We start from the raw sequence: 12,017 nt of genomic DNA, 5'->3' as shown, positions 1-12,017 counted from the left end.
AGCTTGATGGCCAGGTTCATGAAGTGTGGCAAAGGGGTTGATTAATTTTAGATGGTAGTTCACATTGAGATGACTTGCATAAAAGTAATAGAACTAAAGAAGTAACACTTATTGTATAATTTCTACATAAACATCATGTATGCACCCCAATGTATGATGGATATATAACTGTGGTAGGACTCCTAGTATATGAGTTTGCAAAAATATACAGATCCGCTGCTATACAAATGAGTATCCTAATGTAGCAAGTTAAGTCAGGTTGCAGAGTTGCCCTCTGTGGGAATTAAACAGTTACACAGTATGTTTTTGTGATACACTTTGTTACCAAATTTTTAATACAATAGCTGCTGTTAACCACAGTAACAACAAGTGTGGCTCAATAGGTTAAAGCCTCTGCTCACTTACGTTTCAGAATAAATTGTATCTAACATTGAAAATCTGCATCAATAGTTACAATGCAAATAAATAAATGCTGCCAGGGTATGCAATTGTAGCAGTCTATTATTGCCCCTCGTTATCCTTGTTTCAAATATTGTAGCGTATTTATAGGTTTCTAATCTGGGGATAATCTCCCTTGTGGGAATACAAGTTGTAGATATATGCTTATTTTCAGTGAGTCAATATCTAACATTGTTTGCCATGAGACGGCTGGCATGTTTGTGCGGCTGAAGCCCAAATGTTTGTGTTCAATGAGTCAATATCTGACATTGTTTGTCGTGAGTGTGCTGGCACGTTTGTGTGGCCGAAGCCCAAATATAGATCACTTAATATTAAGGGATCAATTTATCAAGCTCCATACGGAGCCTTAAAGACCGCTGCTCAATAACCTGTCCACCTGCTCTGAGGCGGCGTACAGAAATCAACCCGGATCGAATATGATCGGGTTGATTGACACCCCCTTACTAGCAGCCCATTGGCTGCAAATCTGCAGGGGGCAGCATTGCACCAGCAGTTCACAAGAACTGCTGGTGAAATTATAAATGCCGTCATTTATCGATGTGTGGCGAACATGATACGCTACATTGTATCGTGTCCGTCCGTACTTTAATAAATATACCACTAAGTGCTTAGTATGCTCAAGATAAGTATCATAGATTCCTATATTCACTACTGGTTGCTAGTAATTAAAACACAGGAGTTCCCATTGACTCCTCATCAAGTCCCTAAAAGCCGGCTATTGGAGAAACATGTTAGGGACTTGATGAGGAGTCAATGGGAACTCCTAGGTTTGCAATTTTACTAAATCCGGCTATTGGAGAAACATGTTAGGGACTTGATGAGGAGTCAATGGGAACTCCTAGGTTTGCAATTTTACTAAAATATTTTTTTTTAACATAAATTTATTCCTATTATATATCTGATTCCTAAAGCAAAACATCCCTTACAAGTCCCACACCTCAAGGTGGGTAGAAAGACTCCTGAAACAATTTTATTTAAAGGAACTGCAGGACACAAATAGCACTGAACCAGGACAATAGGGCAGTAGTCAAGTATGCTCTAGGTGTTAGAAAATTTGTCAGTACACATCAGTCAGAAACACACACACACAGGAACACACATCCGGTAACAGTTAAATTACCTTTAAAAAGCTAAATTTAAGTTTGTTACAAATTCTGTCACGCCTCATTATTAGTCAAAACACACACACACCCCTGCCTTGTCCAGCACCTACTTATTATAAAGCCAAAACATCTTAATATAAAAGCATTCTCACTGGAAGAAAATTGAACACAACTCAATCACCACAGGATGTTTAATATTTAAACTAAAAACAAAATAGAGCATGGAGTAAATAGCAAGTCATGAAAAAAGTTCAACTGTCCTGAATGCTAACTTGCTGCCTGATGCTTTAAACTGTAACACCTTTTTATATCATGCTTTACATTTCAGTCTGCTGTTTTAAGTATTTCTTAATTGTTTATAACTTTATACAAGGACTTATTATTCTTGGGTATATGTTTCCAACAGTGGAATGTTAGTGTGTGGTTGAGTGCTACTATTTTCATGACTTGCTATATACTTTATACTGTATGTATTTTACCAAAGCTGGAATAGGGAAGTAAATCATTACCTTGCACATGGAGGCTGCTCTTCCCACATAACCTCCAGCTATATGAGATACATCTGTGGGGTGCTGAGATAAAATGCACAGTAAATGCAATTAATCCCATGACTACCAAATATGTTGCAACATATTTACACTGAAGTTCTCTTTGGTAGCCATGGGGTTAACTGCATCTACTATGTATTTTATGTAAGCAAAGCATGGATGTAACTGATTTCAGCAGTAAAGACAACCTAATAGCAGACTGTGGATAAACAGCTTTCTGCTGCATAATTACGTTGGTCTTCATGCCATGCTAGAGTAGCTGCCACCACTATCTGCTTGAGATCCCTGTGCACTGATAAATTATTACTGCTCAGCTGACTCTGTACAAATGCTGCTACTCACAAGATACTTCTTAAAATAAATGTAACCGCTGTACTGATAGGTCAGAAAAATCATTGTGTTCTGACTGTTTAGAATCACTCCTCCAAGGAAAAACAAAAAGGTTTCTTTACCTCATTCCCACAAGAAGCAATCACTGATCACTCCTCCAGGGGTATGGACCAAGAAACGTCCCTTGTGATTCTTTAGGAAAACGCTTTCTATTCCGTCACCCTGAAGGAGTGATCAGTGATTGCTTCTCGTGGACAGGAGGTAAAGAAAAAAATGTTGTTTTTCTAAAAAATCGAAGCCTGATGCAATTCAGAAATCACATACCCTCATAATGTGATTAATTGCACAGCTCTAATATATATATATATATGCAGCAAAGGGAAACATTGTTCTGTACAGAAGGAGTGAGGTATTGAAATCACAGTCTGTGCAGTGGGTTTTTGATATTGCAGCTAGCACATTGAGTACTGAAACTTTAATAAAATCCTGTCATTTATCAGTTTCCTGATTTATAGTGTGAAAAATGTTAAAACACCTTTCTGGAAGATGAGATAAGTTGGGGGTCACTTTTTTTTCTTATAGAAATTAATATCCCACAGTGTTCTTATTGATTTTTGATGAAAATATTTATAATTATATTTATTTAATGAATTGAAAACAAAAATACTCTTTACATTTTAAACGTTTTAAAAACATCATTGATCAAGCATGCTCAGTATATCCATCATCCCCAATTACAAATGGCATTCATATTTTTTAACACAAACACAATTTTATCCAATTGAAAAACACTCACACAAACTCAATTAACCCTTTTAAACAATTTAGGATTTCAATAATTGGCATCCATTATTGTCAGTTCTAAGTGCTGCTGTAAGAAAATTGAGATCAAGAGGCCGAATTATCAAGCTCTGCATGCCTATAACTTGTCTGCTACCTCTGAGGATGCGGTCTTCAATCCACCCGATCCTAAACAGTCGGGCTAATTGACACCCCCTGCTAGAGGCCAATTGCCCGCTTATCTGCAGGGGACGGCATTGCACAAGCAGTTCACCAGAACTGCTGGTGCAATAATAAATGCAGACAGTGTATGCTGTCGGCATTTATCGATGTGCAACGGACATGATACGCTACATATGATTACAGTCCTTTAGGAAAATGTATCTAATGTTTTTAATTGAAAAACACTATTAAAGTATATGGCTTTTTTGATAAATAATTTGATAACCTGTGTTTGACTTTGAAAGTCTGAGATCACTTTGTTTAAAAAAAAAGCCAATTTTTCAAAAATAGAAAGATTGTAATCAACCTATATGTTATATTGTGTATTAAAACTGAAATTTAAATTTAAATCTCAGACATTATTTTTGTCTTAAATGATATATTGTTCTTCCACAGGTATGATGGAATTCAGCTTGTTTGGAATATCGTATGTAAGTCATCTTGATATTTTTATATTGAATATTAGATTTATATTATTCAGAGTGATATTATTAATGTTGTTTATTTCCCTACTTATAGACGGGAGCAGACATTTGTGGATTCTTTCAAGATACTACATATGAATTATGTGCCAGATGGATGTTACTTGGAGCATTTTATCCATATGCTAGAAACCACAATGGAATTGGTTGGAGAGTATGTTGCCCTGATTCCTTTAAACATATATATAGATATCTCTTTCTCTCTTTACCATCCTTATCTTTAAATTTTAATGCAGCCCTTATTTCATCTAGATTATTACTTAGTACTATTAATTTCTACATTATAATTAACATATTTTTCAAGTTTTACCAATCAATTTCCAATCAATTGTATTATCAGTTTAATGTGATGCAGTCTCCACTCCACCTATGATTATTTTCTCTCGTTATTTTCAAAACTACCCCACTACATAATTTAACCCACTTTCCTATATATATTTTTATACTATTGATAGCTTCTACCTCTATGTAGTTAAGCAGCCTACAGAGGGAACATTTCCATGCATCACTTAAAAAGAAGGGATACCCAATGTGTTTGTTTTGACTCCTTTCAAAAACAATTGATAGCCTTTTTTCAAAGTGTGTCTCATATGTAGAAAAATATGATATTCATATTTTTTATTAATTTAATATATACTAAGGTAAATATTTAAAGACTTACAACATAAAAGGAGAAATACATTACAAACATACAGCTAGATTATGAGTTTTGCGTTGTGAGTGAAAAAGTATTGTTATGCTTCATAACGCTGTTTTTTTTCCTAATGCTGATATTACAAGTCTTGTAGGTATAGGTGTACCACACACCTTTTTGTCTGTCACGCAACGGCAGTACCGCACTTTTAAAAAGTCCTTTTTCAATGGGACTTCCATAGCGCCGGTATTACGAGTTTGCCTGGGAGGCCAAAAAGTGAGCGGTACACCCTATAACCACATGATCCATACCGCCATCTAATTTTTTTTTTACGTTACAAAGCTGTAGCATAAAACTCATAACTAAAGTGTTAAAAAGTACACTAACACCCATAAACTACCTATTAACCCCTAAACCGAGGCCCTCCCGCATCTCAAACACTATAATAAGTTAATTAACCCCTAATCTGCCTTTCCGGACATCGCCGCCACAAAAAAATAAGGATTGAACTCAGCCAATAGGATGAAAGCTCAATCCTATTGGCTGATTGCAACAGCCAATAGGATTGTTTCACCTTTAATTCATATTGGCTGATAGAAATCTTTCAGCCAATAGGAATGTAAGGGATGCCATCTTGGATGACGTCACTTAAAGGGAAACATTCTGCAGCGACCATCGTAAGAAGAGGATGCTCCACGCCGGATTTCTTGAAGATGGACCCTCTCCGCGCCGGATGGATGAAGATAGAAGATGCCGTCTGGATGAAGAGTTCATGCCGTCTGGATGAGGACTTCACCAGCTGGATAAAGATGGAAGAGGCCGTCCGGATGAAGACTTCTTGCTGCCTGGATGATGACTTCGCTGGCTGGATGAGGATGGATGTCCGGACTTGGAAAACTATAAGTGGATTGTCGGGGGTTAGTGTTATGTTTTTTTAAGGGTTTTTTCAGTGGTTTTTATTTTTAGCTTAGGGTTTTGGGCAATGTAAAAGAGCTAAATGCTCTTTCTTCTGTTATGTGTGATCAGTCCACGGGTCATCATTACTTCTGGGATATAACTCCTCCCCAACAGGAAATGCAAGAGGATTCACCCAGCAGAGCTGCATATAGCTCCTCCCCTCTACGTCAGTCCCAGTCATTCTCTTGCACCCAACGACTAGATAGGATGTGTGAGAGGACTATGGTGATTATACTTAGTTTTTATGACTTCAATCAAAAGTTTGTTATTTTAAAATAGCACCGGAGCGTGTTATTACTTCTCTGGCAGAGTTTGAGGAAGAATCTGACAGAGATTTTTTACTATGATTTTAACCGGAGTCGTTAAGATCATATTGCTGTTCTCGACCATCTGAGGGAGGTAAAGGCTTCAGATCAGGGGACAGCGGGCAGATGAATCTGCATTGAGGTATGTGGCAGTTTTTATTTTCTGAATGGAATTGATGAGAAAAGCCTGCCATACCGTTAAAATGACATGTATGTATACACTTCAGTATTCTGGGGATGGTATTTCACCGGAACTACTGTGTTAAGGTCACTAATCCTTTTAATAACTATTCTCATGTTAAACGTTTTTGCTGGAATGTAGAATCGTTTACATTGCTGAGGTACTGTGTGAATAAATGTTTGGGCATTATTTTCCACTTGGCAGTTTTTTGCTTTAATTGTGACAGTTTCGTTTCTCTTCACTGCTGTGTGGGAGAGGGAGGGGCCGTTTTTGGCGCTCTTTGCTACGCATCAAAAAATTCCAGTCAGCTACTTTTATATGTCCTGCATGATCCGGTTCATCTCTGACAGATCTCAGGGGTCTTCAAACTTCTTTGAAGGGAGGTAAATTCTCTCAGCAGAGCTGTGAGAATTCTTATAGTGACTGTGTATAAAAAACGTTGTTTTGTTTTCTTATGTACAAATTTAATTAGTGTTGTTTTTTACTAATGGGAACAAACCTTTGCTAAAAGTTGTGTTGTTTTAAAATTTGATGCAATAACTGTTTTTCAGTTCATTATTTCAACTGTCATTTAATCGTTAGTACCTCTTTGAGGCACACTACGTTTTTTGCTAAAAAAGATTATAACCAAGTTGTAAGTTTTTTGCTAGTGTGTTAAACATGTCTGACTCAGAGGAAGATATCTGTGTCATTTGTTCCAATGCCAAGGTGGAGCCCAATAGAAATTTATGTACTAACTGTATTGATGCTACTTTAAATAAAAGTCAATCTGTACAATGTGAACAAATTTCACCAAACAGCGAGGGGAGAGTTATGCCGACTAACTCGCCTCACGCGACAGTACCTGCATCTCCCGCCCGGGAGGTGCGTGATATTTTGGCGCCTAGTACATCTGGGCGGCCATTACAGATAACATTACAAGATATGGCTACTGTTATGACTGAAGTTTTGTCTAAATTACCTGAACTAAGAGGCAAGCGTGATCACTCTGGGGTGAGAACAGAGTGCGCTGACAATGCTAGGGCCATGTCTGATACTGCGTCACAGCTCGCAGAGCATGAGGACGGAGAGCTTCATTCTGTGGGTGACGGTTCTGATCCAAACAGATTGGACTCAGATATTTCAAATTTTAAATTTAAATTGGAGAACCTCCGTGTACTACTAGGGGAGGTCTTAGCAGCTCTCAACGATTGTAACACTGTTGCAATACCAGAGAAACTGTGTAGGTTGGATAAATACTTTGCGGTACCGGCGAGTACTGACGTTTTTCCTATACCTAAGAGACTAACTGAAATTGTTACTAAGGAGTGGGATAGACCCGGTGTGCCGTTCTCACCCCCTCCAATATTTAGAAAGATGTTTCCAATAGACGCCACCACTCGGGACTTATGGCAAACGGTCCCCAAGGTGGAGGGAGCAGTTTCTACTTTAGCTAAGCGTACCACTATCCCGGTGGAGGATAGCTGTGCTTTCTCAGATCCAATGGATAAAAAATTAGAGGGTTACCTTAAGAAAATGTTTGTTCAACAAGGTTTTATATTACAACCCCTTGCATGTATCGCGCCGATTACGGCTGCGGCAGCATTTTGGATTGAGTCGCTTGAAGAGAACCTTAGTTCCTCTACGCTAGACGACATTACGGACAGGCTTAGAGTCCTTAAACTAGCTAATTCTTTCATTTCGGAGGCCGTAGTACATTTAACCAAACTTACGGCTAAGAACTCAGGATTCGCCATACAGGCACGCAGGGCACTGTGGCTAAAATCCTGGTCAGCTGATGTTACTTCTAAGTCCAAATTACTTAATATACCTTTCAAGGGGCAGTCCTTATTCGGGCCCGGTTTGAAAGAAATTATCGCTGACATTACGGGAGGTAAGGGCCACGCCCTACCTCAAGACAAGGCCAAAGCTAAGGCTAGACAGTCTAATTTTCGTCCCTTTCGGAATTTCAAAACAGGAGCAGCATCAACCTCCACTGCACCAAAACAGGAAGGAGCTGTTGCTCGTTACAGGCAAGGCTGGAAGCCTAACCAGTCCTGGAACAAAAGCAAGCAGGCCAGGAAACCTGCTGCTGCCCCAAAGACAGCATGAACCGAGAGCCCCCGATCCGGGACCGGATCTAGTAGGGGGCAGACTCTCTCTCTTCGCCCAGGCCTGGGCAAGAGATGTTCAGGATCCCTGGGCACTAGAGATCATATCTCAGGGATACCTTCTAGACTTCAAATTATCTCCCCCAAGAGGGAGATTTCATCTGTCAAGGTTGTCAACAAACCAGATAAAGAAAGAAGCGTTTCTACGCTGCGTACAAGATCTGTTAACAATGGGAGTGATCCATCCGGTTCCGTGGTCGGAACAAGGACAGGGGTTCTACTCAAACCTGTTTGTGGTTCCCAAAAAAGAGGGAACTTTCAGGCCAATCTTAGATTTAAAGACTCTAAACAAATTCCTAAGAGTTCCATCGTTCAAAATGGAAACTATTCGGACAATTTTACCCATGATCCAAGAGGGTCAGTACATGACCACAGTGGATTTAAAGGATGCTTACCTTCACATACCGATCCACAAAGATCATCACCGGTATCTAAGGTTTGCCTTCTTAGACAGGCACTACCAGTTTGTAGCTCTTCCATTCGGATTGGCTACGGCTCCAAGAATCTTCACAAAGGTTCTGGGTGCCCTTCTAGCGGTACTAAGACCGCGAGGGATTTCGGTAGCTCCGTACCTAGACGACATTCTAATACAAGCTTCAAGCTTTCAAACTGCCAAGTCTCATACAGAGTTAGTTCTGGCATTTCTAAGGTCGCATGGATGGAAAGTGAACGAAAAGAAGAGTTCTCTCTTTCCTCTCACAAGAGTTCCATTCTTGGGGACTCTTATAGATTCTGTAGAAATGAAGATTTACCTGACAGAAGACAGGTTAACAAAACTTCAAAATGCATGCCGTGTCCTTCATTCCATTCAACACCCGTCAGTAGCTCAATGCATGGAGGTGATCGGCTTAATGGTAGCGGCAATGGACATAGTACCTTTTGCACGCCTACACCTCAGACCGCTGCAACTATGCATGCTAAGTCAGTGGAATGGGGATTACTCAGATTTGTCCCCTACTCTGAATCTGAATCAAGAGACCAGAAATTCTCTTCTATGGTGGCTTCATCGGCCACACCTGTCCAGGGGAATGCCATTCAGCAGGCCAGACTGGACAATTGTAACAACAGACGCCAGCCTACTAGGTTGGGGCGCTGTCTGGAATTCTCTGAAGGCTCAGGGACTATGGAATCAGGAGGAGAGTCTCCTTCCAATAAACATTCTGGAATTGAGAGCAGTTCTCAATGCCCTTCTGGCTTGGCCCCAGTTAACAACTCGGGGGTTCATCAGGTTTCAGTCGGACAACATCACGACTGTAGCTTACATCAACCATCAGGGAGGGACAAGAAGCTCCCTAGCAATGATGGAAGTATCAAAGATAATTCACTGGGCAGAGTCTCACTCTTGCCACCTGTCAGCAATCCACATCCCGGGAGTGGAGAACTGGGAGGCGGATTTCTTGAGTCGCCAGACTTTTCATCCGGGGGAGTGGGAACTTCATCCGGAGGTCTTTGCCCAAATACTTCGACGTTGGGGCAAACCAGAGATAGATCTCATGGCGTCTCGCCAGAACGCCAAACTTCCTCGCTACGGGTCCAGATCCAGGGATCCGGGAGCAGTTCTGATAGATGCTTTGACAGCACCTTGGAACTTCAGGATGGCTTATGTGTTTCCACCCTTCCCGCTGCTTCCTCGATTGATTGCCAAAATCAAACAGGAGAGAGCATCAGTAATTCTAATAGCACCTGCTTGGCCACGCAGGACTTGGTATGCAGATCTAGTGGACATGTCATCCTGTCCGCCTTGGTCTCTACCTCTAAGACAGGACCTTCTGATACAGGGTCCATTCAAACATCAAAATCTAACTTCTCTGAAGCTGACTGCTTGGAAATTGAACGCTTGATTTTATCAAAACGTGGTTTTTCTGAGTCGGTTATTGATACCCTGATTCAGGCTAGGAAGCCTGTTACCAGAAGGATTTACCATAAAATATGGCGGAAATACCTATACTGGTGCGAATCCAAAGGTTACTCCTGGAGTAAGGTTAGGATCGCTAGGATATTGTCTTTTCTACAAGAAGGTTTAGAAAAGGGTTTATCAGCTAGTTCATTAAAGGGACAGATTTCAGCTCTGTCCATCTTGTTACACAGACGTCTGTCAGAAAATCCAGACGTCCAGTCCTTTTGTCAGGCTTTAGCTAGAATCAAGCCTGTGTTTAAAGCTGTTGCTCCACCATGGAGTTTAAACTTAGTTCTTAACGTTTTACAGGGTGTTCCGTTTGAACCCCTTCATTCCATTGATATAAAAATGTTATCTTGGAAAGTTCTGTTTTTAATGGCTATTTCCTCGGCTCGAAGAGTCTCTGAGTTATCAGCCTTACATTGTGATTCCCCTTATCTGATTTTTCACTCAGACAAGGTAGTTCTGCGTACTAAACCTGGGTTCTTACCTAAGGTAGTCACTAACAGGAACATCAATCAAGAGATTGTTGTCCCATCCTTGTGTCCAAATCCTTCTTCAAAGAAGGAACGTCTTTTACACAATCTGGATGTAGTTCGTGCCCTCAAGTTCTACTTGCAGGCAACTAAAGATTTTCGCCAAACTTCTTCCTTGTTTGTCGTTTACTCTGGACAGAGGAGAGGTCAAAAAGCTTCTGCTACCTCTCTCTCTTTTTGGCTTCGTAGCATAATACGTTTAGCCTATGAGACTGCTGGACAGCAGCCTCCTGAAAGAATTACAGCTCACTCCACTAGAGCTGTGGCTTCCACTTGGGCCTTTAAGAATGAGGCCTCTGTTGAACAGATTTGCAAGGCTGCAACTTGGTCTTCGCTTCATACTTTTTCCAAATTTTACAAATTTGACACTTTTGCTTCTTCGGAGGCTATTTTTGGGAGAAAGGTTCTTCAGGCAGTGGTTCCTTCTGTATAATGAGCCTGCCTATCCCTCCCGTCATCCGTGTACTTTTGCTTTGGTATTGGTATCCCAGAAGTAATGATGACCCGTGGACTGATCACACATAACAGAAGAAAACATAATTTATGCTTACCTGATAAATTCCTTTCTTCTGTTGTGTGATCAGTCCACGGCCCGCCCTGTTTTAAGGCAGGTAAATATCTTTTAAATTATACTCCAGTCACCACTTCACCCTTGGTTACTCCTTTCTCGTTGTTTCTTGGTCGAATGACTGGGACTGACGTAGAGGGGAGGAGCTATATGCAGCTCTGCTGGGTGAATCCTCTTGCATTTCCTGTTGGGGAGGAGTTATATCCCAGAAGTAATGATGACCCGTGGACTGATCACACAACAGAAGAAAGGAATTTATCAGGTAAGCATAAATTATGTTTTTTAAGGGCAATGCCCATCCAAATGCCCTTTTCAGGGCAATGGTTAGCTTAGGTTTATTTAGATAGTTTTTTATTTGGGGGGGTTGGTTGGTTGGGTGGTGGGTTTTACTGTTGGGGGATGTTTGTATTTCTTTTTACATATAAAAGAGCTGATTTCTTTCGGGCAATGCCCCACAAAAGGCCCTTTTAAGGGACATTGGCAGTTTAGTTCAGGCTAGGGGTTTTTTTATTTTGGGGGGGGGGGGATTTTGTATTTTAATAATTTAATTTATTTTATTGTATTGTAATGTTAGTTTTTAGTGTAAGGCAGGTTAGGTTTTATTTTACAGGTAAGTATGTATTTAGTTTTAAATAGGAATTATTTAGTTAATAATTGTAAGGTTTATTTAGCTTTATTTTAATTATATTTAAGTTAGGAGGTGTAAGGGTTAGACTGAGGCTTAGGGTTACGTTAGGGTTAAGGTTATGCTTAGGGTTAGGTTTAGGGGTTAATATATTTATTTAGTGTTAGTGATGTTGGAGGCCAGAGGTTTAGGGGTTAATAACTCTAGTATATTTGCGGCGACATTGGGGGCGGCAGATTA

General features: G+C 40.2%; 1 protein-coding gene across 1 annotated transcript in view; it reads left to right on the top strand.

Annotated features, from left to right (window-relative positions):
- Window positions 1–12,017, top strand: part of MGAM (maltase-glucoamylase) — a 300,259-nt gene that overhangs the window by 273,573 nt on the left and 14,669 nt on the right. Inside the window, exons 62-63 of the mRNA XM_053710109.1 lie at window positions 3,839–3,873; window positions 3,962–4,078. Coding sequence (XP_053566084.1) covers window positions 3,839–3,873; window positions 3,962–4,078 — 152 coding nt within the window. The remainder of the gene's footprint in view (window positions 1–3,838; window positions 3,874–3,961; window positions 4,079–12,017) is intronic.

The sequence above is a fragment of the Bombina bombina genome, chromosome 4 (assembly GCF_027579735.1).
Source record: "Bombina bombina isolate aBomBom1 chromosome 4, aBomBom1.pri, whole genome shotgun sequence".
In the NCBI taxonomy this organism is placed as follows: Eukaryota; Metazoa; Chordata; class Amphibia; order Anura; family Bombinatoridae; genus Bombina; species Bombina bombina.
The sequence above is the reverse complement of the archived record's forward strand: the minus strand, read 5'-3'. Positions and strand labels throughout refer to the sequence as shown.